Source organism: Stegostoma tigrinum, chromosome 14 (assembly GCF_030684315.1).
Source record: "Stegostoma tigrinum isolate sSteTig4 chromosome 14, sSteTig4.hap1, whole genome shotgun sequence".
Classification (NCBI taxonomy): Eukaryota; Metazoa; Chordata; class Chondrichthyes; order Orectolobiformes; family Stegostomatidae; genus Stegostoma; species Stegostoma tigrinum.
In genome coordinates this window covers 43,966,109-43,994,041 of record NC_081367.1, presented here as the reverse complement: position 1 = coordinate 43,994,041, position 27,933 = coordinate 43,966,109, and the positions used below count along the sequence as shown (strand labels likewise).

The 27,933-nt window shown below is 37.6% G+C and overlaps 1 protein-coding gene across 1 annotated transcript; it reads right to left on the bottom strand.

Moving 5' to 3' along the window:
- On the bottom strand, nt 1–27,933 carry chrd (chordin). The gene is made up of 23 exons (XM_048542327.1): nt 27,792–27,933; nt 27,360–27,463; nt 25,943–26,091; nt 25,726–25,856; nt 25,326–25,437; nt 18,734–18,830; nt 18,508–18,649; nt 18,254–18,394; nt 17,841–17,923; nt 16,114–16,261; nt 14,483–14,589; nt 14,108–14,224; nt 13,870–14,026; nt 10,503–10,744; nt 8,729–8,842; nt 8,079–8,285; nt 7,874–7,967; nt 6,944–6,994; nt 4,063–4,166; nt 3,216–3,318; nt 2,693–2,847; nt 1,393–1,486; nt 1–409 (listed from the first exon to the last, which is right to left on the bottom strand). The coding sequence occupies exons 1-23, from the start codon at nt 27,931–27,933 to the stop codon at nt 327–329; spliced, it is 2,877 nt and encodes a 958-aa protein (XP_048398284.1). The 3' UTR covers nt 1–326.

Below are 27,933 nucleotides of genomic sequence, written 5' to 3'. Positions count from 1 at the left end.
ATGTAACTAATAGGATTCTTGCAGGTTGTGACAATGTTCCTTCAAACAAGGACCAGAGAATGAGGTAAACAATTATGAATTCCGTATGAAGGGCAAATCACAGACTTGCTGATGGTGTTCAACATCTTGGTTTTCCTTTGATTAACTGCACCAAACACTGAATCTGCTGGGTGTGTTTAAATTAACCATTTTTCTTCATTGGGCTTTCAAATGAAGTTCTTAAAGCCCCAGATTGAGCAAATGAAGAAGACATCATTGCGTACTGCATATCACATGCATACTCTGTCCATTGATGTGTGCAAGGCCTTCAGAAAAGATGAGTCCAACTATGGTTTGGAACCCCAGCTATTTTTCCCCTTCTTTCGGCTTTTTAACTTCTCTCCATCTTCATCATAATATGAAGTCAGATCTAAAGATACAATAGGTACTTAATGTACTGGAAAAGGAGTGCTGTAGGTAATATTTAAAGGTACCTAGCCAAAAACATTAAGCAGACCATTATTAATGACAGATTGAGAAACAGACTAATTTCAGTGCTCGCATTTCAACTCTTCCGGAGTTGTTCTTCCAACACCTCATCAAGAGAAACTCTTGGCTCCTGTACTACTTCAAAGGCATTTATGAATTAGATGAATGGTATGTCTTGGCCTGTCTTCTAACAGCTTAGATAGCTCATAGATAGATCTGAGAAATAGCAATGTGGTTTATCCTGCAGGCAGTTATGCAAAGTAAACCACAAGTTCCATTTCTTCCTGTGACATTATTCCTACCCCTTGAAAAATAAAATATGATAAATTCAGCAATTAGAAAGATTAAAGACTATCTATTCACTGGATCCTTTGATTTATAGCCAAAGTCATTGGTTCTCTGTTTATCTCTGATGAATAATGTACATAGAATATTCTGAAATACATTTAATATGTTGTTGCTCCACAAGTGCCAAAGCAAAGGATTATGGCAGAGTCATGTGACCTGCATCATGTACAACTTAAATCTCTACAAAGGCATAGGCAGTACTACCTATGACTTTCAAGGTCATTGTGACTCATTCTTTTACACAACTGGCCTTCCCAAGTTACAGTCAGTGTGATCAGTGGTGTCTCACAATTTGTAGTCCATTATTGTGACAGAAAGTTATTGAACAAAGGTTCAATACCAGGAAGAATCACTATATTATATTCTCCATACATGAAGTGAACAAGCAATACCAGAGCTCACCAGCCTTTGTATCTATTGCAAACTTCCTCTGGGTGCAAAGTGAAGTGGACTGAGCCCATGTTGTCTTGCATGCTCTCAATTATCAGTCCGGCACTTTTCTGACTCAAGCTCCCATAATGTGGCTTCAGAAGTGTTTAACGGAATACAATTGGCTTCAAATAAGCTGAACTTTACCTTCACACTCTGGACAACACTTGTGTCGTTGCTTTACAATGTTCTCACATGTTAGTACTGGGCACTTCTCTCGTTGGCACTTTGTGGATCCTTCCTAAAATGTCAAAACAAAACACAATTATTGGGTTTTGCTGTATCCTTGCACTGTTTAATAAGTTACATTAAGTGGTTCCACTTTTATTCTTAGTTGCATGTCTAACAAAATCATTAACAATTTTGGCTCAGCAGTAGCACTATTGCAATGGAATCAGAGAATTGTTGATTTAAATCTGGCTCCAGAGACTTAAGTGCATTGTAAGTGCAGTACTGAAAGAGCGCTGAATTTTTCCACAAGCTGTCTTTCAGATAAATTGTTAATCTAGGATCTGTTTATCTTCTCAACTGAATTTAACTGACACCATGGCATTACTTATTGATTTACTGTGCAAGATTTGTGCACATACTGTGCAATTTATTGTGACAAGATTTACTGATTTCTCCCCTGATTTTTACCAAGACAAATGATCCTGCTCTTTGCTTTTTGTGGAATTGTGCTCTGCATTAATTAGTTCCTACATTTCTCTTTACAACAATGATTACACTTCAAAAGCACTTCATTGACTGTGAACTGTAGCATGAAATGTCTATTGAAAGACTTTTTTCTGAACCTTTTCTCAATAAATGTCAAAAATAATGTACAAAAATACTGCATTTCAACTAGCTTAGAAACAGTGAAATTTTTAGAGCATCATTACCCTCTGGTTTTCTTTTTCCTGTTAGTTGAAGATAGATACCAGCTAAAGTTATGAGTCAGTCCTCTCCAGGGTTTCTACCAATACAGCTAGAAAAAGGTACAAGAGTGGTTCTGTTTTTGATTTCCTCTCTTTTTCAGCGAGGATGGTGTGTTATTTTGTGTCTTCAGAAACTAGTTTGGCTAATCTCAGGAACTGAATAAAGTGGGAACTGAAACAATGCCCTTCCTTTTCAGATTGACACTGTGCACTGAAGCTGTAATATATCTTTGTCCAGTTATTATTTCTACCAATTGTTTCTGATTATTGAACTAACTTACAGAACTAGCAAAAAGCATTCTTGAAGAGCTTATTGCATAGAACTTGCATTATACTTAGACATCTCACAGAAAATTGTAGAACTATATAATTCATTATCTTACTCTTCAAACAAATTGAACAAATATATGCCTTTGATACAAAATACCATTTTCATAAATTCTCTGATAGTAAATCAACATTTCAAGCAATATCAGCACTTTTGATGTGGTCTGAGGTATACAATTCTTAATGTTAAATAGAATACCTACATCACACCAGCAAGTAATGCATTTCATTTCCCCAAACGGAGGAACTTCAGGATGCCATTTATTATTGCTCGTATATGTATGACGCCCAAATTTGCAGGGCCTGGGCCCATCAGCCTGCATCATGTCTGTATGGTCAAAAGGGGTAACCTCTGTAACTGTGGTAAAAAAGCAAATTTCAGAAGAAAGTTCAGGGTCCACAAAAATGTACAGTTTATTCAAGATGGGCAATGTATGTGGGTACTTTGGGGTACGTTTTATTATGTTGCTGATGTTGCCTGTCAATCATATTTGAGCAAATGTTCATTCAGTAACCATTAAACAGTTTTACTTAATTAATTCAAATCTCAGTTGATAGGCCCTTTAAAATTCTTTTATTGAAACAGTAACGACAGTTCAAAAGTAACTTATCAGCTACAAAACATTTTGAGATCTCCTGTGGTTGGAAAATTTTCTACTTAAATGCAAGTCTTTTTCTAAGTTACATAAAAGATGGTAGAAAATTAAATCTGAATAAATTAATAACCTGGGCACTCTTTGCAGCAATCTGATGCATTCTTTCTAACAGGTTGACTACATGGTAGATGAGGGCATTGAACCTTCTCACAGTGAACTTCCCCAGTAGCACCCTATGAATGAAATATAAGAAAAATTATCAAAGTAAACATAACCTTTATGATAATTGCCACATATATCAAAAACGTTCAGACATAATTTGAATTATTTTGCTTTTTTTTCATAAAATTATTACTCTCACAATCTACACGCTTGTTCATTTCATTTCGAATTAATATATTCAAATAACTACTTACCACAATTTACCTGGAATAGTCCAATTTTATTTTCTGAAAAATTAAAATACATTGCTACTCTTCAATACTCCCAAAGACATACACTTAATGGAGTACTGGGATATATTTCCCAGGGCTTCTGCATTTCCTTTAATTACTTCAGAATCCCAGGTTGTAGAGTAATAGCGTAATATAGCCTCAGGGTCCTGGTGTGTTGTCTCCCCTTAGCTTAATTTATAGGTTTTTTAACCACTGCAACATTGCACATTGTACGTCCAAACGTCTTCACATTTCATTATATCACCAATATCCTGCACTTTAGTAGAACACTTGAATGCTGATGACAAATGTAAAAGGAGTTCCTGCCATACTTTCTTTAACGTGATAGCAGCTGAGCAGGAGCAGCTCAGAAGAATGACATCATCATTATGTTCACCAGGTAGACGCTGCTGAAGTCAGAATAATTAGTAAGGTCATTGACTTAATCTTTCAAAATATTCTAAAGATAGAGTTCTCTTTTTTATTGGCCAAATCCTCATCAGGTTTATAAAAGCTTGTAAGAGTCAGAAGAGGGCTCCCTACCTTACAAGTGCACACTGCACACTTCACATAGCCAAAGGGTGGCACAAATGGGTGCCAGGTAGTCCCAGCAGGATGCCATTTCTTGTCCCCATCAAAATAGCAACCTGAAATATAATGAGTTGGATAGTTTATCAGAAGAACTGAAGCTTTATTTGGTCTCTCTCGGATCACTGCAAAACTACAGTAGAGGCTTTTACTATTCTTTTTGCGTAGGTCTATAAAATAAAACTCCTAGAAGTTGTTGCTGAAACTTTCTAGAATTAATTTCAGAGTCTTCTCACAATTTGGAAATGTATTTATTTTGCCTTCCTGTAAAGTAATCCCAGGATGATAAAGCATTGCTCTTTGAACATAACATCAGCTTTGTAACCTGTTCCCATCCCTGTGCTAATGTTTGGGTCATTGGGAAAATATATGTGAATAACAAGAGTATTTTGCCATTGGAGACTGGCTTGATTCTGCCCAGATGGGATCAAGAAGAAGAGAGGAGGCTGGCATTTATACTCCACCTTCCCCTAAGGTGTAGTTTAGAGATTCACCATGTAGGTACTACAGACTAACTTTGCCCATTTGCTACCTGTCCATTGCACCATCCTTTGGGACTTGCAAATGTTGACCTGTTTATTAATCAACAAACTAAAACATATGATGGAAAAAATATTGACTGAAACAAAGCAAAAGATGAAGTAGGAAGAATTTGGCCCATTGCTTCATGGCGCAACGGAATTGTTTCAATGACGAGAACAGTATTTCCAGGACAGTCTTCCCACACTGATCCAACTTAAAAGCTACTTAAGGAACTCTTCCTATTGGCATAAGGGGAAACTTCTCAGTGAAACTGAGGGCCACCCTGCAGGCTCCATATGGGCCACAGACAGCCCCCTTGTAGTAACAGTTGCTGTTTGTAAATACTTCATTCCACCCATCCTAACCAATGAACACACCCTCAATGGGCCTTATCTAACAAGTCCCAGTGACTTTTATCTCTCAGATCGAGGTTGCAGGATTAGGCCAGGCACAATCTCAGAATGACCACTGCTCCTGCTAGAACAGAAGAGCAGCTAGCCCTTTGATTGGTTGGCTGCTCTAGGAGCTGAAAGGATAGGAGCCTGAGTGCCAAGTAGTTAATTGGCTAGGGTCACAGAACAGGATCAGAGCTTCTAAGCTAGTGAGGCTGGTTTGACCTTGGCTGTCGACATGCTGCTCTCCCACCATCACCAATGAAATCTTGCCCATGGAATGCTTCATGACAAGCATTTTGGTAGTATCACTAGGATATAGAGCAGCCACAGTGATTGGATGATCGCAAACAAGAGTATTCAAGAATGTTGGGAGATAGTAAAATAAGGACCTACAGACTCTTAGCCTGATATCAGTCGTTAGAGAAATGATAAAAGTTATTATTAAGGAGGTGATGATATGGATAACAGGTTAAATAAAGGAGAGGCAGTGAATGGAATTTATCTGGATTTTCAAAAGACATTCAGTACTACATAAATGTTATTACACAAGATAAGGACTCATGGAGTTTAAGTAATTTATTACATTGGATGGAGGACTGGCTAATTGTCAGAAAGCAAACACTAGAAAGAAATAAGCAGTTTCAAGCTGGCAAATTGTAATTAGTGAATTGCCAACAACCTCTGTTATTCACAATCTGTACGAATGACTTGGATGGAAATGCTGAGTAATGTATTTAAGATTACTGAGAACATAAACTAGGTTGGATTGGAAATGGGCAGAGGACACAATGAGGCTGTGAAATGATATGAACAGGGTTCAGTGAGTAGGCAAAGAATTGACAGTCAGCATATAATATAGAGAAACGTCAGTTAATTCACTCTGATGGAAGAGTGGGAAAGCAAATTTTTGCCAATGTTCGGAGAGATTTGGGTGTTAATGCATATGTACAAGTTAGAATGCAGGAATGATAAACAGTTAGGAAGGGGAAGAGTTGTCCTTTGTTCCAAGGGGATAGAGTACCAGAGTATGGAAGACTTGGTAGGATTATACAGGGCTTTAGTGAGACCATATTTGGGGTACTGTGTACAGTTTTGGTTTCCTTAGCTAAGGAGTTATGCTTGTATTGAGGTTCAATGCAAGTTCACTAGATTGATCCCTGCAATGCAAAGGTTTTTTGAGATCAATGAATGAGTTGATTGGGCCTATCGTCTTTGGAGTATAAAAGAATGGGAGGTGATTTAATTAAAATTTATAAGATTCTGAGGACGGAGCTTGAAAGGATAGGGCACTGAGAAGTTGGTTTCCATAGTGGTGAGTCTAGATCATGGGAGCATAATTTTAGGATACAGATCATCATGTTAGACTGAAGAAGGAGTGAGGGTTTGAAAGCTTGTGTTTTCAAATAAACCTATTGCACTATAAATTGGTGTCATGAGATTTCTGACATTTAAGAAAAGGTTTGTCATTCAGTAGATGGCATAGTTTTGGAATTTTCCACCATAGAGGACTAGGAATGTTCACTGAGTATACCCGAAGCTAAGGCAATTCGATTTTTGGACTCTGAGGGACATGGAGACTCTGATGGAAGAAGAGGACATGGAGACTCTGATGGAAGAAGAGGAATAATGGAATCGAAGTTAAAAAAAAAGCTGTGATTTTATAGAATATCAGAGTAGCCCTGAGAGACTGCATGGTCCTGCATGATTCTTACTTTCTTAAAAAAGACAATTCCACTAGTTCACTGTCCAAGAGCCCTATACCTTTCACTGCTTCAAACATTAATTCCCCATATTAGTCCTAATTACTTTGCAGTTTTCTGCTGTTGCCTCAATAAATATTAATTGTTTACTTAACACCAGCATAACCTTGATTAAAATTAATACATTAATTTTATAATCAAATTATATTAGCAGTTTACCTTCAACCTGCTCGACTTGTGTTTTCTTTAAAACTTTTGTTTCTGCTTTATCTGTCAGGATGACATTAAACAATATCAAAACCAAATAAATATCAATCTTATTACTGTAGTCTAATAAAAACGATTTGGAGAGCTATGAAATGAATTGCATCCCCTGGTTGTCATATCATTTTGTGTTAATATAGATTCTATTTTTATTCCCCAGTGAGTGTTCACTAAGTCAGCATATTATGTGGCAGCACACATCGCAGTTGAACTTTGAATACTAAAGTCGCAATAGTGTGCAAGATAAAGTACTTAATTAAGTTATACTATGTAGATATGCAAAGTAATTAAACTAAATCATGATTTTAAATCTATGAATACCACCTAAATAAAAACCAAAAGAACTGCGGATGCTGTAAATCAGGGGGAAAGAAAACGTAATTTGCTGGAAAAGCTCAGCAGGTCTGGCAGCATCTGTGAAGAAAAAAATCAGAGTTAACGTTTTGGGACCAGTGACCCTTCGTCAGAACTACCATTTGAACACCACCATTTGTTTGACAAACCACTCCTTTCAGTGACTTTCTATTTGATGTTACAAGTCACATGACTGCTTCGCTACAAGTACACAAATTCTGCTACTGGACATAAATATGCTCCAATTTTTAGTAAGATTATACAGGCTAAAAATATAATGTTGGCAGACACAGTTTCTAAAATACTTGCATTTTAATTTCGTAGAAGGACTAAATAATCGATTGCAGGAGAAACTCATGGAATAACTAATGAAAAAAATCCAAAATGTAATTGATTGTGGAGTATTGATTAATATTTAAATAAATAGATAAATTACAAGAGTCCAGATATTTCTTTTTCTCTGTTGTACTCAGCATTGACAGTTACTGTTATCATGCCTAGCATGTCACTTCCAACCAGTGTAAATTATACCTTTGCAAACAGGACAACATTTATCTTCAACATGAATGATTTCTGAACAGTTCAGAGGAACACAGATGATAGGGTCACATATTACAGTCCTTTTCTGAAATAGAAGCAAAATGCGCACAAGTTGAATGAATTGGGTTTGGCTAAAATGAATCAAAATAAATAAGAACTAATTCTTTGCATCACTCAAGCTGACTTTCATTGTCACCTGGCAACTACAGATGGAGCACTTCCGGTCATAGTTTGGTGTCCATTGAGACCCATGTGCTCGCTGCTGCCCTTCAAAAAAACATGAATTTGGATCCTTCTTCAACTCCTCTGGATCAGGTTTAATTTCCTGAAAGAGGCTTTCTTCATAATCAGTTTCTTTAGGTATAACAAATCCTTTCGATTCACACTCGTTTTGAATTAGCACCTGAAGAGAATGATAGTTTCAATAAGACCAACAATAATTTTGAAATTTGAACCCTATCAGTAGAAGATTCACAATATATATCATGATCAAAATGAGCTTATTCAATCACTTGGAAAAAGTGACTTTATCCAGCTGCTTGCTTTATTTAAATATAGATTTTCATGGTAAGATATTTCAGTGATCGTATTACAGAACAGAGCCTTTGTAAAATATATCTACATTACCTTATTATCAATTATACATAAATGAGTGACTTTTGCAAGAGTCATTAGCTAGGATTTTACTGAATTACTGAAGATTGTACTAAAATTTGAGGAAGAGTCAATGACTTGTTAAACATTGTGGATACTTCTTTAAGCTGATGTTTCTTTAATCTGCCGTAACAATGTTCTTCTATACATTGTTCACATTTTGAAGAATACAGGCAATTTTTTTTTACATACCGGGCCTCGTATTTCTCCTTTGGGATTAAGCTTCGTGCTAACTTGTATAAATGCAGTTCCTCTGTTAAGATGTCTTAGAAGGTCAGTGCTGATATCCTTTAAGATTCCTTGAGCCTAAATAACCATAACGAAGTAAATTCATTAGGTCAATTGAGAAAAATATCAGCATGTCAAAGCATGACCAATGATTAGTTGTGGTACTTTGAAATTTAGAACTGTCACAAATTAATTATTCCAAATCCTAGGTTGATGTAAATGATTTTGCAGAAAGGAAACGTGAAAAACAATTGCCCTATTTAGGAATCATACATGTCTCATTTGAACATGATCATATAAAGGTAAGAGCTGTGGTCATTAAAATGAGGTGTGAGATGGAGTAAATATGGTCTTTTGGGAAAGGTTGAATCAATCAGGGTTATGTTGTCACTGAGAGTTAGTAAAACATCTGCTAGACTACTTTGATTGCCAGATCAACACTGTGGGCTACAAAAAAATTCCCATCCGTTGATATAAGGTGAGTAAGTCCTTTGCTGACATTTTCCATGGGGTATTATGTCACTATGAATACTTGGCTGAATTTAAAAAATCTACAATTATTTTTGCACAGGGCCCTGGGTTAAATGGACAGTTTAAGGCTCAATCTCTTTGTGAGTTTGGAATTTGTTGTTATAGGGATTGAGCACAATAGCTTTGAATGGGTTTCATGAAGTTAAGATGTTTTCACCGTCAAGTGTGTATGAATAATAGCTGTATTAGTTTATTAGGTTCATCTCTACATGGCTCTTGAAGTCTGTCCACAACAGGTACTGAGTGAGTGGCAATGGTGGTGGCACAGGAGCATGCTGGATCATTGGAGAGGAACATTCCTTGGCATGGAGAGGCTATGAGAGATGGCTTAGGATGTGCAGGGGTATGAAGGGTGAGAAGTCGAAGGCCTAACAGCTGTTAAAACAACTGGGGGAAGAAAAACCCATAAAACCAAGGCAGGCCTTGTAACCAACTTGCCTGCCCAATGAGCTCCCTAGGATCTGCTTCTAAGGTCATGTAGCTGACTTGATCCTATCCATATCACCTGAGAATGAAGATTTTGTCTACTGGAGCCCTTTAAACCATTGGTTTAAAGGTTGGATGGCCAGGTTGGGAAATTTTTTGATGGACCTACCTAAGTGGCATAAATCCAGGCCATTCTATTTGCAGAGGCTAAAGTATATATGTAGATGATCAGAACCAAAGGCCCAGTCACTTTATAACAGAATTAGAATTATCGTTAGTATCATAAGACAAATGAGAAACACATTAATTTACTGTTGAAATAGAACAGTTTCTGCTTTCTCATTCATATTTCTTTTATCCTCTTCTGAAGCTGTTCACCTGGGCTTGGTATGATTCTTCAAGAACCTAAAGATCTTTGTTTACTAATGTGAGAATTAAGAGTCCTGGCAAGTGTTTCATGGCTCGAATCCGTTCTCAACAGTTATCTACGACTGATTTTTCTTGCACTGTGCTGGATCTAGATTTGGAACTTGAGCAAATTTGGCTCTTTTATGGATGCTTAGTCAATATTAACATCTGAACCACTGCCCAAACTGAGATCAGCAAAATTAGAACTGATCAAGAATCAAAAGAATAATTTAAAATATTAATTGCACTCTGTTACTGTTGTTGAATAACGTTCTGAACCTATGAGAGTTCCAACTCTAGTCAAATCTCCTCTCTCCCAATTACATGGTATTTTCCTTCAAAAATTTAAAATAATATTTAAACAGTGCTGTACCTCTGATCCATAAAAGCCTTTAAGGAGGCGTTTGTGTTCCCCACTGTTATCATCCATTTCCCCAATCTCAGCAAATCCATGGAGATGTGCATTAATTGTAATATCTTCAGCTTTGCTGAGCCCTGCCACAAGTATCTCATAATGCAGGTGGCAATGTTCATCCAAGGATACCCACGCATGTCCTGCCGAGGCAGTCTTTATAGGGGGCACCACAAATTGCCCAGCCAGAGGAACTGGAAGCTCTGCAAAGGACAGGTTCCTTATATTAGTATTTCACGTTGAGTCTGATCACCAGCACATTGAACTTTGCAGCTTCTATTGTGGAGGCTAGGGCCTGTCACCAGAACTAAAATCAGGGCACACAATCAGTAAGCACAAAAAGAAAGACACCAAATAAAGAAACACAAAATGCCAAAAGGGTTTACAAGAATGGTTCCTGCAATGAGGAAACTTCAGTTACATGATTTGATTGGAGAAACTGGGGTTGTTCCCCTTAGAGAAGACAAAAAAAAAGAGAATTTTTAATAGGCGTGTTCAAAATGATGAAGGGTCCAGACAGAGAAGATAGGGAGAAACTGTTCCCATTAGCAGAAGGACAAGGAATCAGAGGACATTGACTTAAAAGTGATTGGCATAAAAACCCCAAAAATAACAAGAGGGAATAGATTTTTACACAAAGGGTGCTTAGAATCAGGAACACAATGTTAAAGAGATTCAATGTTAGCTTTTAAAATAGAATAGGATAAGCACTTGAAGTGAAGAAGCCTAAAGCGCAAAGGAAACCAGCAGGAGACTGAGGTTAGCTAAGTTGTTCTTGCAGAGAGCGAGCCCAATCTCAGTGGGCCGCAGGACTTTCTTCTGTGCTATAATGATGCTACATTCTATAAAAACAGCATAGATTTTGTAGTATCTGAAAGAAAAGCATAGTAATGTTAAGGTTTATGACCACATCAAAACTGATTGCTAAAGAGAACCCATTACAGGCTCATTAAAAGACTTCCATAACTATATGCATTCTGATTAAGCCTTTTGTCAGAACACACAAATCTGCTTTCTTTAAGAGTTAACTGTGCATGATGCAAGACAATTTCAACAAAAAAGTCAATATATTCAACAAGTTGCTGAAACCTACCATCTGGTTTCTGACTGTGAAATAGTAGCTCTGAAACATCCTTACGAACAGAAATTCATCCAGCCCATTTTTTAAAATGTCATATTGCTCTATTTCACCTCTCCCTGCTGATAATCTATTCCATGTTTCTATCATCTTCCATTGAAAATGTTTTGCTGAAATCCTTTGTTTCCTTCTGACACCCTCAACTTTGAGCTGTACCACAAAATGGTAATTTTCCTGAATTTAATTCTACATTAATGTGAAAATGTCTAAAGTTTCAAAGGAGTCTTCGTGTTCTTCTCAAGAAAATCAAGACTCAAGGTAGATAATCTTTTCTTGTAACTTAACCCTAAATTTAGGAACACAACTTGTAGGCCTTTGCTAGAATAAAGTAATACTATAATTTGAAGTTCTTTGTGTAATACAGAAACAAAAACTGAACATTGCACTCCAGGTGCCTTCTCATTAAAATAAAATATAACTGCAAAATAATCTCTTTTGACTTCCCAATTCCATAACTGAATGTTTTCTTTAATTACCAGGTTGTCTTTGAACTGCTGATGGTCAAATGATCTGTTTATTTTTGCTAAAAAGACGAGACAAATACGTGTTACTGTTTTTGCTTCAATGATCCATTCACAAAAGTACTAGGTTCTATTTTTTGATCTGTTACTTAAAACATATTACTATTTAATTACAAAACAGAAATTACTCGAGATAGAGCTCTGATGAAGAGTCACCGGACTCAAAACATTAACTCTGTTTTCGCCCAACAGGTGCTCCAGCAATTTCTGTTCTTGTTTCAGAATTCCAGCATCCCCAGATTTTTGTTCTATTTTACCATTTAATATGTTGTCAACATTCTTATTTGAATCATAGAACCATAAAGTCATACAGCATGGAAACAGACATTTCAATCCAACTGTCTATGATAACCAGACATCCCAGTCTGACCTACTCCCACTTACCAGCATTTGTCCTATATCTGCCTAAATCCTTCCTATTCATGCACTCATCCAGATGCCTTTTAAATGTTGTAATTGTACCCACGTCCACCACTTCCTCTGGCTGCCTTTTCCATACACGCACCACCCTCTGTGTGATAAAGTTACCTCTCTGGTCTCTTTTAAATCTTTCTGCTGTCACCTTAAATCTATGCACTCCAGTTTTGGACTCCCCCAGCCTTGGGAAAAGACCCTGGATATTCACCCTATCCATGCCCCGTATGATTTTATGATCTTCTATAGGGTCATCCCTCCACCTCCGACGCTCTGGGAAAAAAGCCATAGCCTATTCAGCCCCTTGCCATAATGCAAACCCTCCAGTCCCAGGCACATCCTTGTAAATCTTTCTGCACCCTCTCGAGTTTACATCCTTCCTATAGAAGGGCAACCAGAGCTGATGTGGTATTCTAAAAGTTTTCTCATCAATGTCCTGCACTTCTTTTACTCAAACTCATTATAGTGCACTTTCTTATGTTGAATGCTTCTGCCACCTTCTGCCTATTTACCAGTCTGCTGAGATCTTTTTTGGATTATTGCATATTGGCTTTTAACATTGACATCGATAGGCTTCCATAACCATCCATTTCCACATTTTTCAATAAAAGCTTTAAACAGCAAGAACAGTGACACAGATCTGTGGGACTCCAGCGAAAGCTGGTTAGTAATTTCATTTCCCTGTATATACCACCTTCCATTTGTTGGCTAACTTTTGCCCATTCTCAGTGCAGCACAATGCTTAACCATGTAGCATAAAATGAATCAGAGTGTGTCATGTGGGACTATATAAAATGCCTTTACAGAATCCAAATTGATCATAATGATAAAAATAATAGTCTTTTATTCAGCAGAATTGTAACTTTCTCATTAGAAATCCAGTAATTTAGTTAAGTGCGGTTTAACCTTTCTGAACAGATGCTAACCAGCTTCTGCACTTCCACATGATGCCTTATCAAAGCTTTTAATATTATTTCCCGCAATCAAGGAAAGGCTGTCTCATTCGAGGTTACATTTTTTGTTACTTTTGTTAAAGCAACATGAATCAAATGCAGAGTATTCCTGATTACAGCATTTGCAGTTTTTAAAAAATCTTATATCACAGGATTCCTGTAATAAATGTACCTTTGTATAAAATTTCAAACTGATTATATTCATTGCTTTGAATTCATGGCTGCTAGTAAGTGCCTCCCAGTTGTCTGCTCTCAATTGAACAGCTGGAGATGTTTATAAGGTAAGATTTCATTTTCTTTACCATGGTATCTTGCTTGAAGACCACTGTAGAGTAAAGAATTGATTTGTCCTCTTAACTCTCCTTCTTCATAGTCCTTTGTTGCAATATTGATAAAAAGTTCATTCTGCAACAGCATATGTATGTCTCTAGCATTCAGCCTGTTGCTAACTCCACTTGCCTAAAATCACAAAAGAGGAAGTTAGAATTTGAAGCACCAACAATTGTTAATCAATGGCTGCACCTTTTCAAAAGTACTTACAAAACTATTCCTGTAGTCAGAAGTTATGTCATGCAAAATATTGCGTTTGTTCTTCCGCCGTGGTTTAGTTTCAATTGTGAGTCCTATGACTTCACTGGTTGTACCAGCTACTTGTACCTATCGTGGAACAACAGCTTGTCATGATTATTTCCTGTGACGCTTTTACTTAGTTATATTCAAATACTTAGAAACATCTTCAATTAAATTTGAAAGAATAAATAAAGTGAATGCTAATGATCTTTCTATAAACAACACAGGAAATACATTACAAAATTAAAGGGAGAATCCACGTCATTAGAAAACTCTCTTTTCAGTTTTTTAAAATGCCGCTTCTTAGACAATAAAAAGGAACAAAACACAGAATTTTGTTTTTACCTGGAATTCTAGAGTACCGTTATCATGCAAAGTAAATTTTGCTGAGCCAACAGCACCAGTTTTGGTTGGTGTAAGAGCATTTCCACCCGATAGTACACTCTGAATAGCTAGTGGAAAGAATTTAAAATCAGTTTTGTTTTATTTAAATCATACTGAGTATATTCAAAGATTGATGTACAAACATACAGAAGTGTACTACAGTTGAAGATTGTTTAAAAGCATTGAACTAATTTGGATCATGCAAGAATTTTTAAATTAATTGGGGGTAAACTTCTGTGACTGCAAGTTATTTTTCCTGTTCATTGTTCTTCTGTGAACCTCCATCCATTACTTAATTTTGGTTTTGATGGAGAGATCCATCCTGCAGTATGGCCAAAAAATTCTCCAGACTTTCTCCCATGAAAGGAGAGAGATTTTGAAAAATAATCAAAGTTAGGATTCATTTTTGCATTGATTGCCAGTTTGTTTACAAACAAGAATTGTTATATTTCAGTACTGATTTACTATTACAAAATGCATTAGAATATGAAAAACACTATATAAACACAAGCAAAAATAAAGAAAGAATTGTGGATGCTGGAAATCAGAAACAAAAACAGAAATTGCAGAAAAACTCACTGGGTCTGGCAGCATCTATGCAGAGAAATCAGAGTTAATGTTTTAGAGCCAGTGATTCTTCTTCAGGAGATTATACCCTTCTGAAAAGTTAACTCGAACTTTCCGCGTGGTAGGCGTACAGTCTCTTGTCTTAACTTCTTCAAGGACATATTTACATTAAAGAATGGCAAAACTGTTACTTTATTTTGGGACTACTGATAGGACACCCAATAATGCCAGCCCATGGGGCAGACACATCAAGAGTTGTATTCTCTAATATTTTTCAAAGTGCAATATCAAAGCAACTAATGATAACAGTGAAAACCTAGAGTCAGGACCCAAGCTAGTTCCAATGGAAAGTTGTGAAAGTATCTCTCCACTGCAGGACATTCATATATTAAATTGAAAAAGTTAAAACTCTGAAGAGTGAATAGAAGATGGTGATGAGAATTATATGAAATGGTGCTGATCTTCATTATTTTGATACATTCCAAGACATTCTGTTACTTACTCCGGAAAGGTTCAGATTGCGAGTTTTGATTGTGGCTTATTAATTGGATTAGTTCATTCGACTAGGGACATTATTTGGGATGAATAGAGATGACAGAATGATATTTCTTGTCCAATAAGACCATAGGCAATAAATTAGGTTATGTGTCAAGAATCATTTCTATATCTAGTGCCCTGGAACATAGTGAGCAATTGTTACAATTCTGTCTCCAAATTTATAAGACATGAAAATGATACATCATTTATAATAAGTAACTATTATTATATAGTTATAACGTGATGTAACATGATATCACATCTGTAAAATAAATAGTGTCTAAGAGCAAGGGGAATTCTATGCTTGGCTGCTGTAACTTTGACTGGAGAGCCTCAGCAAATCTGGCAAAACTATGCGACTGGCCTTTGTACAATTTTAGCAGCACTTCCAAAACTTTTTCTTTCAAGCTACTGTAGAATTCAGTGGGTCACCTACTGCAGAATTTCAAGTATTAAGTAGTTTCCATATAACTAGATTTTCCACTTACTATCACACGTTTTCTTGCCTGTGATGAATCCTGAAATACGATCTGGATTTCTGCCCTCAGTCTCTAGGGCAATTTCTAGCTGGCCACGTGAAAGCAAGAACATCTCTTTGTCACTGAGATCAGTCAGCACTTCAGCAAAATCAGAGTCCTGGATGAAAGGAGAAAGATATTTTTCTGAATTTTGTATAAAATAATGACATTATTGTGATTGAGGTCTTGTAATAAAAATGGAGCTTATTGAAAGCATTGATAGAACAGTCTTAAGTATTATTCAAGTAAACATTCATACCAAAAATGACCTCAGATTTATTACCAAAGTTAGTTCAATGCAGCACCAGGACCAGGTTGAATCTAAGGATAGATTTTTATGTAACATAATTAGACTTTTGATTCTCACCATAAATCAGTGATGTGTCTGATGGACATGCAAGTACAATGAAAAGCATTGTGTATGTATTACCACTCACATAATAAGGCTATAAGATATAGGAACAGAATTAGGCCATTTAACATTGAGTCTTCATCACTATTCCATTGTGGCCGATATGTTTCTTCACCCCATTCTCCTGTCTCCTCTCTGTAACCTTTGATTTCCTTACTAATCAAGAACCTATCTGTCTCTGTCTTACTCACTGACTTGCCCTTCACAGCCCTCTGTGGCAATGAGTTCCACAGCTTTAACTCCCCTTTGACTGAAAACAGTCCACCTCTTCTCAGTTCTAAAGTGTTGTCCTTTCAAGATAAGGCTGTGTCCTCAGGTCATAGTCTCTCCTACTAGTGGAAACATATTCTCCACATCTACGCTACCTAGCCTGTCAGTATTCTATAAGTTTTAATCAGATCACACCCCCCACCCCATCCTTCTAAACTCCGTCAAGTACAGATCCTAAGTCCTCAACCATCCCCTCATATAATAAGCCCTTCATCCATGGGATCATTCTTGTAGCCCCTCAAAATCCTGGACATCCTTCCTTAGATTATGGGGCCTAAAACACTCGCAATATTCCAAATGCAATCTGACCAGAGTCTTATACAGACTTAACAGTACATCCCTGTCCAAGTATTATCGATCTCTCAAAATTAATGCTAACATTGCATTTGACTCCCAAATGAACCTGCAAGTTAACCTTAAGAAAATCCTAAGTTAGGACTCCAAGGTCCCTTTGTACTTCAGATCTCCAAAGCCGTCCCTTGTTTAGAATATGGTCTACACCTCTATTCTTCCTACCAAATGTATAACCTCACCTTGTGTCACATCGTATTGAATCTGCCACTTCTTGGCCCACTCTCCTACCGTGCCCATGTCCTTCTGCAGTCTCCTCACTTCCTCAACACTACCTGTCCCTCCACCTTTCTGTCATCTGCAAACTTAGTAACAATGCCTTCATTTCATTTATCCAGATTGTTAATGTATAAAATGAATAGTTGTGGTCCTCACACAGACTCCTGTAGAACCCCACTGGTCATCACTGCCATCCTGAAAATGATGCTTTATTCCAACTCTCTGCCTTCTGTCAGGCAGTCAATCCACTATCCATGCCAGTAAGTTGCCTCTAATACAATGGGCTCTTATCTTATTTAAAAGCCTCCTGTGCAGCACCTTGTCAAAGGCTTTCTGGAAATTGGATAATGGATTCAGAATTTCCAGACTATAATTCCTACACTTCAGCCTAAACCTGGCATGTTTTGTTTCAAACGTACGCTGTGAATATTTGGTAAAGTCTTACACGAGTTGTTATGTTGGCTCTGACTTCTCTCAGTGGTTGGTTTCTGTAAAGCAGCTGCACTCGCACGGGCACCATGCTATGATCTGCAAGGGATCAACAGAACCGTGAGCAAAAAATGTCCACAAGGTTAAGTAGTGATAAAGTGGGTGCTTGCAGTTCGCTTTATCAATTAGACAAAGTCACAACATGGAGAAGTAGTAAATCAGACATAGCTACCAAAACCTAAACATGATAGTGCAAAATCTCCAATTTGTACAGAAAAACATATTGACAGGTATCTTCTGCATTTCATACAATTTTGGATGCTTTGATGTAGGATTATACCATGATGGGAAGTTATAAAGCTCCTACCAGTATTTTGAGCTAAAATTTGAATTCAATATATCACCCAAAATTTAGGTAAATGCTTTTACCTTTTGTACTCCTCCTCAACAAACCCTCAAACATGATGATGAAGTGTAAGTTATTCTCAATGTCACTCAGTGTCAGCATGGCAATCCCACCCAGTCCTGAGCGATCGAGGTTCGGTGAAGCCAGAACAGAGCTAAATGTTTCTGAGGAAATAAAATCTGGTTCAGTATATCAAGTTGCACAATTCTGTCCATCATTCAATTAACTAGGATGGAAAAGGTTGTTTTTGGGCTTTTGTTTGAGTGTTACAACCTACCGGCGAAAAGTGCTCTGTGTTTGACAATCTTGCCTTGGATGCTAACATCTGATTGGAGTTGTGTCATCAGTGCAACATGGAGCTGATCAGATTTGAGGAGCCTGATGTAAGGTTTATGCACATTCCTCCACATGCCACAGATCTACAAACACAGCCAGATACGTGAATCAGAGCATAAACATTAGAACATCTATTTGGTCTTGATGAACACTGACATGTAGCTTACCAGATTGTTTTGTGGAGAAGATGTCTTGTGGACAGGATGTTCAAATAAAACATTACCATCACGATCCCGAAAGCTAACCCTGATAGGACAGCTGAGTCTAATGAACAGAGAATGGGTAATTTTTAGATTATTCAGATAGATTTCTTTAATGACCACTTTTCTATTTATTAGTTAATAGCAGACCATATTGACATGGTTCCCTTAATTCTTATCATCTTCCTTTTGGTATGAAACAGTGAGTCAATGCTTTAGAAATTAAAACTTGTATCCATCAATAGTGCCAGGTGCACAACTTTTAGTCCTTCTTGGTGGATATGTATTAATAACACATTGTAATCCTCCAGTTGGTTCAATACTTGGGTTAATGCTAATAAAATTAACAGATACATACTGGTGGAACATTTGTAGGATGGGAATGTGCTGAAGTCCTTATTGAGAGGTTAGTTTTATTAAATAGAAATATAAAACATACACGTTATAGCACAATTCAAATAGCCTCAGTACCAAGTTTGCATAGTGGCTAATTTATGTTCTGTTGCTTCATCAGTTTGTACTAAAATAAAATTAGAACAAATACAAAATCTGTGCATGTAGAACTGTGACAATTTCACAGTTCTCATTAAACTATTTTCTTTGTGGACCTTGCTGTGCTACTGTGGGTCATTTTCTGTTTAAATACGCTGAAGGCTCCGACAGCGGGCAACCAGAAAAATTAGAATCAAACAATGTTTGCAACAGGTGCTACTTCACATCCAAAGGAAGTAAACAATGAGGTTTTGATAGAACAAAAAGGAAAGGTTGATTTCCTTTAATAGGGTAGTGATATTTAATCTATTAAAACATAATGAAGAAATTGAGACTAATGGTTAAGAGACATTTCTTTAACCTGAGATTTAATTGAAAATGGTATGTTTTGACCTAGGTATCAGTAATTTTTAAGTGAAAATTGTACAAATCATTTGAAGAGTTTAAAATACAGAGCTATGGGCATTATGCAGAGCATTAAGATTATTTTTGAATCAGTCAATGTAGAGCCAACATGGGTAAGAGATTGACTTCCTCCTGTCTGTAAATCACCATGGTTCTCAGATAGGGACATTTGGCTGTAGAGAATAACTCAAGTAATGGGATGCAAGACAATGCAGAATATAAAAATGAGAACCAAATTATTAAACTCAATTTGATAGCATGCAAGGACAGAACAGAACTTGGCAAAAACAGGGATAATAGGCATGTGTGATTTAATACAAAGACAGCAGAAATCATGGAGGCCTCATTCAGTTGAAACATTTGTCTAAACTGGATTTGAGGATATTAATGAAGAAAACAGATAAATAGATCCTGATGGTGATGGAAGAATGGATTAGGATCTTTTTCTCACTCATTCACATGATGAGGGCATTGCTGGCTGGGCAAGCATTTACTGCTCATGCCAAAGGCAGTTAAGAGTCAAGCACATTGCTTTAGGTCTGGAGTCACATGTAGTCCAGAGCAGGTAAGGTTGGCAGATTCCTTTTCTAATGGACACTCGTGAACCAAATGGATTTTCCCAATTATCGACAATGGATTCTTGGTCATCATTAGACTCTTAAGTCCAGATTGTTATTGAATTCAAGTTCTACCATCTGCTATGGTGAGTTCAAACACAGGTCCCCAGAATGCTACCTGGATCTCTGGAACAACAGTCCTGCGATAATACCATTAGGCCATCACCTCACCTAAATGATAGGGCAGGATGAAAAGGCAGGGGCATAAGCAAGCACTGTTCTCGAAGTGAATGAATCTTTAGTCACAAACTGGGCATGGGATAAAAAGCTATGTTCTCGTCATTTGACTCAACAAGAAATTGATGTCAAACAAGCAATCAAAAAAGGATAGCGATAGTCTTAGTATCAATGACAAGAAGACTGGAATGGAGTTGAATTTCATTGGCACACATTGAAACTGAGATTCTACTCAGGATGGTGTCATTGTGGAGTGAGTGAATAATTAAAGCAGGTGAAGAATGAATCCTTGCATCATGGAAAAAGTAGCTGGATGGGCACAGTAAGATAAACAATATGAGTGAGATTTCACGACTACAAATAGACTGGACTAAGGCTGTAAAAGGAAATTGGCATAACTACTGTCCTAATCTGATTTTATAAGATTGATCATTCTTCTGCAAAATCTGGTTGATTTGGCTCCATAGGGAGCTTATTAAAGACTGTTGAAGCTAATTTTGCAGAAAACACTTATAGCCAGAACAGAAAGAAACTTTTAACATCAAAAAGTTTTGACAGTACTTTGCATGAGGGGGAACGAAAGGAACAAAGGGGAATTGAAGAATTTGGGTTGTGGTATTGAGTGGAGAGTTAAGCAAAAAAATCATTTTTGAAAAGTAAGTTTTGAGAAGGTATTTAAATTTAGTAGACAGGGGAAAGTGATTTATGGAGTAATTCCAAAGACAGTTAAAGACACTGTGTTCAGTGCTAGGATGAAGGACAGATGGACAAAAATGTAAAGCAGGGGTGCTGAAGGGTGTGAAAGGGAATGTAATATAGTTCAAATAGGGAAGGGTGAGTATTTTAATTTTCAGATTCTGGGATGGAATGTCAATGAGACTTACAGCAATGAGTAAATAGAAAGCAGTATGGAACATGGGCAAGTAAGTGTCAAAATTTGCAGGATATGGGAGGCTGATAAGAGAGACATCGAAGAAATTGAGTTTAGGGGTGACAAATTCATAAATAAGATATTTTTGTGTTCGTGGATCTGCTCCAGTGGTGTGTCATAACTTTTCCAAACAGGTTGACTGGAAAATATTTACAAACCAAATTGATGCGACCTGTTCTCGGAATTCAATTCTTTATCACAACTGTGGTTATACTTCAAATGGTATTTAAATGACTCAAAAGCATTTTGGGATGACCTAAGGTTATGAAAGACACTGTAAAATGCAAGTCTTCCATTTTTCTTTTAAACTATTTATATATTCTGATCAAAACATGATATACCTTCTGCAAGTATGTTATATCTTTCTTAATGTGCAGTCCTGAGAACAGAATGCACCACCTTACTTAACATCTAATTAAGGTTCTATATAATGAAAGAATAACTTCACTTTTGTAATCTTTCCCCCTTGAGATAACATTATGAACACACCAACATACAATTGAAGAACAGAAAGAGGGCACTTAGCCCCTCAAGCTTGCTCTGTTATTCAATAAGATTATAGCTGATCTTATTCCTCCGCATGTCCACCTACACTCACCAACCCGCACCCCCACCTCCCACTCCCAACAAGCTTTCCTTCTCTTGCTTACCAAGAATCTAACTACCCCCAACTTAAAAATATTCGAAGTGTCTGCTTCCACCACCTTTTCAGAACAAGAGATCTAAAGACACCTAACTCTCAGTGAGAAAGTTTCTCTTAATGGTGACCTCCTATTTTTAAACAGTGGTCTTAGTTCATGTGTCTCTGACAAGAGGAAAATCCTTTCAATGTCTACCATGTTATGATGCCTACGATTGGATGTGTTTCAATCAACTCGGCTCTTAGTTCTCTACCTCCAGCATTGCCTGTCCAACATTTCCTTACAAGACAACCCAGCTACTTCAAGTCAGGTAAAGTCTGCATTCCATGACATACTCTGTGCCTTTTAAGTTGTTATTGCACATTAGCTGCTAGTGATTTGTGTAAAAAATAGTTAAATTCTTGTGTTCGTACGTAACACATATTAAGAGATGTTTTAAGAAAATGTTTTGATTTGTCTTTCACAAATCCAAAATAGGAAGCCTCTCATTTTTTTTTTGCATCTGTCATATTTTCATCTACTGACTTACTCTGTTGATGGTCATGCACAACTTTTTGCAACTATTCAAATCTCTTACTCTGCTGTCTAATTCAGTGGCATCTGAAAACTTGGATTGGCAACACTAGTCCTTCATCCAAAAAATTAATACAGAAATTGAGGCTACATTAGTGCATTATTGAGGCTTTATACGAAATTCACTCATCCTGTCAACAAGGGCAAAAGCCTTTAACTCTACATTCTATCTCTTATCCCCACCCAATTGCCAATCCTTGACACATGATTACTTACAATAGCTAGTAATCACATGTGTAAAACCTTATCAAATATGTTCTGTGAATCCATTTAACCAATAATTTGTGGTATTTCCCAATGCACATGTGAGTGACATGCTCACCTGAATTCCCTAGTCAGAAAGTCCTTCAATCAAAGATGACCTACTCTTCATAAAACTAGTTTCTTCTTGATCAACTTATATTTGTTCAAATACTCATTTGCTCTACCCCTGAGGATAGAGTCCAGTAAACTTCCACAGACGTGTTAAATTGTTGCATCTGCAAGTAGTTGGTTTCTCCCTCCCTTTCGCCCTTCTAAAATATTGAAGTGACAATTGCAATTTTCCAATGCAATGGCACTATTCCTAAATCAAAGCAATTTTAGAGAATTGTGACTAAAACATCTTTAAATTCCTTTTTTTTGTTATGACGGGTTAGGGCTCATCGGGTCCTGCTGACTTGTCTATCATAAAGAGTCTGATTTTCCCATTCTCACATATAAAAATATTTGTTAGATCCACCAGAATTTTCCTCATGTTCTTCCTCACTGTGAAAGTGGATACAAAGTGTTCATTTTGACAGTTTCATTATTGTCCATTATAATTCAACTTTATTTTCAAACTTCCCATCCACAGTTTTCATTTAATATATTTCTAATGCTTTTGTTGTTAGTTTTGATTTTGAGTTGCATCTTATTTATTTTTGTTTTTTTATATCTCATATTACTTTCTTTTTAACTCCTTTGCTAATTTTTATAATTCTCCCTGTTGAATTTCTAATCTGCCTGTAAGTCTTTTCTTTTAATTTGATAAATTTGTTCATGATGATTGCTTAACTGCACAGAGAAATATCTTTTAGGGCATGTCCATTTTATATCATAGCAAATACTTACTTGAATACATTCCACTGCTTGTCTAGAGGTTTACTCATTAAAAGTTGCACATGTAACTGCTCTCTGTGCATTTCAAATCACTTTGAAGTTTGTCTCACTTAAATTTAATATCTGTTTGTGACTCCTATTTCTCCATTTCACATTAAATTCAGTCACATTATGGTCTCATTGTTAGTTAATTTGTTTTGTTACTCATCACTGAATGTAGTATGACCTGTTTCCTTGTGCAGTTTAATGTAGATCTAGAAGGCTGAGCAACTGCAACATTCAGCAACATTGCCAGGATCTGTGGAAATGGAAATAAAGTTAATGTTTTGGGTGGATGACCCATTGATAGAACATGGAAAAGGTCACCAGCCTAAAACATTAACCCTGTTTTGCTCTCCATTTGTGCCTCAAGCGACTTTCAAGGATCTTCTGTTTTTATTTTAGATTTCCAACATACACAATATTTTGCTTTTGTTCTAGAAAACTGGCTAGTACCTTTTAGAAATCCGTTGCCTTTATTACTTAAACTGTTTTGACTCTCCCAGTTCAGGTGAAAATTAAAACCACCTTCCCGAATCCCTTTTCTCCAACTGTAATTGTGTCTTTCATTAATGTCACATGTCACCCTCCTATTCCAATCTTATCTTTTTACAGATTGTAAAGCCCAAAATACTTAACTCGCAAATGATGCCCTGCTTGTAAGAAATTCTTCGTGAAGATAACAATTCTTAATTTCAGCAAAAAATTAGCATTTTACCCCCTGATGTGAGCTTGTGTATACAGCTCTTGTATTATCACTGTCCCACCATGTTAATCTTTGCCATGGATGGAAACAGTGCCATTGTAATTGGAGACCAGCACAATGAGAAGCAGTTCTAAATGCTGTTCTATGGTGATTTTCCTTTCTCACTCCCATTAAGAGTTAAATCTTTATTACGGCCTATTTTACCAACTCATCTCAAGTTTTGACCATTCTACTTTGCTCAGCTTTCCCTGGCCCCAGAGACACTTAATGTCATAGAGATGGGAAGAGGAAATTTTGGTGATGGACAAAGTGATAATTGTCAAGATAATTTTAAAGGAAAAACAATGAGCAGGTACAATTCAGCTGCATTTGGCCAGTGAGAGGTTAGAGTTGTTGGCAAAAGCAGAATCTGTTATTGAGCAAGGGAGATGGGTTGTGGTTGTCTTTCCATATTTTCAGAGGGTTGTGTGAAGTGAAAGAATATATGCTGACTCTCAGATTCTATGTGTTCCTTCAGTTATTTTAACTGACACTGGAAACTGTATTGGGCTATCTACAGAGTGTCAACCAGGTCACCTCTGGATACAATCAAAGGAGCTTGGTACATGAGGCTTTAAGTATATCCCCATTACTCAGCTCAGTTTAATACTACAGGGTGGAGGAAGGGGAGCAACGACTCATTGCTAACATTCAAAAGATATCCGACCAACTTTTTAAAAAGGGTACATAAAGTACCTAGATAGGCCCAAGTACAGCCCGTTTTTATGTTTATATTGACAGGGTGGGCATCCACAAATGTTGTGAGAAGCTGTTAGAGCTGCTGGAGAACAGTATGACCTCCTTCCTCTCCCTTTCCATAATATCCCCTCCCTCACACCCTCTCCCCTATTGAAAATACCTTTCATAATGAATGGCGAAGATGAGGTTCGATCTGACCAGAGTAAGTCGAGCCTTAGCCACTCCTTTGGATGCTGGCGATCGTCCAGATGTTGTGAGCAAGGCTACAAAATCTACAGAGGGCAACAAGCTGAATGAATTCTCCAGCACAAGCATCACACTATTACTACACACTTGGGTTATTGTCCAAACAAAGAGTATTTACTATTATCACAAAAACCGAAAGTGCTGGAGAAACTCAGCAGGTCTGGCAGCAGAGGGGAGAAACAGAATGAGTGTTTCCAGTCCGGTATGAACTCTCCATAGGTGCTGCCAGACCTGCTGAGCTTCCCCTACAGTTTATCTTCCAGATCTCCAGCATCTGCAGTTTTCTGCTTTAGTTTGGGTGTTTAGTATTTTACCTGTTCTACTGTCGTCCATTGAAATATCCTCAGAGGTGATGTAGGAACGATCATTGGGGCTTTTTTGCAGATTGTCCTCTTTTTCAAGAGGAACATGTTCAAATCCATCGAATATCTCCTCTGGTTTCTTCCTGAAGCTGCTGGCGTTGTCTGCCGATAGAAAGGGAGGGTTGTTGGCGCTGTCTGGAAACGCTCTGTAAGGTAAGATCTTGTCAACTGATCAGGGTTAAAAAGCTCACCTTTCAGGCAGGTTCTGCAGCAGTGTCCGGGCAATAAAACAGGGGCACGACAGGGCAGCTCGGGACAGTCGTGTTTAATATTTCTGCAGTTTACTTTGCCATTAACTTTGCCTCTTCGATTTATTTGCTTTAAAAGGTAAAGATTTGAAACACAAATCATATTTTTGTTGTTTGAAATAGCCAAAAAATAACCCGATTGCAAACAATGGAATCTAACGCCTCCCAATATTGGATCTACTGACAACACCGAATGGTCTAGGGAGATCTCACATACGAAGTGATGATGCCACTCATATTCAAAAGGAGAAAACCGCCTTATTTACCGAAAGGATATCCTTGCATCGATTTATTTGCTGTCCGGTTCCATAATTCCTGATAACAAGATTTACCCAATAAACAACTCAATCCTGATTAATAGCAATATAGTTAACACGTTTGTTATTCAAATACACACGTATCCGGGAGGAGGGACGGTGGTGGTTGGGGAGGGGGTGTGGCGGGGTGGGGGGGTTGGAATCCAATCAGACTGTACCTACACGATTAAAAATGAGGAGGTGGGCATTTTACTAAAATCTGAAATGTGTACTGGTCTCCTTAGAGCTCCCAATCTCTTGTTAATGCGGAAGTAATACCTCAGATAATTGTAGGTAATTTGCAGACGGTGGTCAGAAAGGTTGCCGAGTAGAATTGGTTTATGTTAAATGTAGTGGAAAATTAGGATTTGTTAATTCGTGGCCTCATGGGGCATGCAGTGTGTGGCTCAGCTCCCTGGTTACTGGAAAAAAAACCCTACAGGGGAACTTGTCGAATAGTTCAGAGCCGCTGCACATTTCCTTCTATTGATTCACAGAAAACGCAAGCCAGGCATTGACTTCTGACTATACCCCATACCACGAATTCTGTGAAGCAGACTCTAGGCCACAACGAATGAATACCGCCAAGGCTATGGGAAAAGAGCTCACATATCATAAAGGAGAAGAAAATCGTATTATATGAAGACCATAACGGAGATTCTAGACTAGGAAACCTGCTATGTTGTAAAGAATATTGTAAGGTGACCCTACAGCAGTAAAGTAGATCTTATTGGTTAAGGGATGTACAGAAGATGCCACAGATTGTGTGCGTTCCAGGGAGATATGATGGTGCGAATATAGCAAAGAATTATTACATTTGATCTACTGACAATACTGAATGGACTAGGGAGATTACATTTGGAGACAGTAAAATAAGTTAACTGAATTCTCGGTTGGCACAATAGAAACCCAGGAAGCAAAGGGATGCATTTGATCCTCCCCCGCCCCCCACAACACACAGGTAAATAATGTATAAAATGAGTGGCATTGAGTTCTTTGTCCCAAATAAAACAAAACCATCCGATGGCCATTAGAAACATACCGGCTCGCAATGGCAAACGACGCAGTGCATGATTCCAAAGGGTTGTCCCAAGTCAGGGTGCCAGGTATCCCGGAGCGCGTACAGCTTGTCACCGAAAGAGCAGCCTACAGAGATATAAGGCGAACATGTGAGGGCTCGGCCTTTCTCTGGCCGACGTGCCCACCCCCAAATCCAATATTATCCTCACTCCTCTTCTCAACAGTTAGGAGTTCGAATTCGATTTGCTAAGGAGAGAAACACTTGAGCATTTTTCGATTAAAAAACTTCCCAGAGTTACATTTCTACAACAAAAGAGCCACTTCTGAAGAGAGAGAGAGAGAGACAGGGTAAATTGGAGAACAAACTGCAATCAGTCTGTTATTGTTGCAGCCCATTCCCGCAGAGTCCTGAAACATGGTAAGATGACAAACCAGTCTTGGCGACCGGAGTTACCTGCAGCTTCTTTCCCAAGGACGGGGTCATCTTCTGCCTGAATGGGTAGAGAAGGCACCTTCAGTCGCAAGCTGGTTGCTTCATCTATCAATTTCAAAATAAAAACAAGGTGCAGCACAGAAACCAGCTCTTCTGTTTTCAT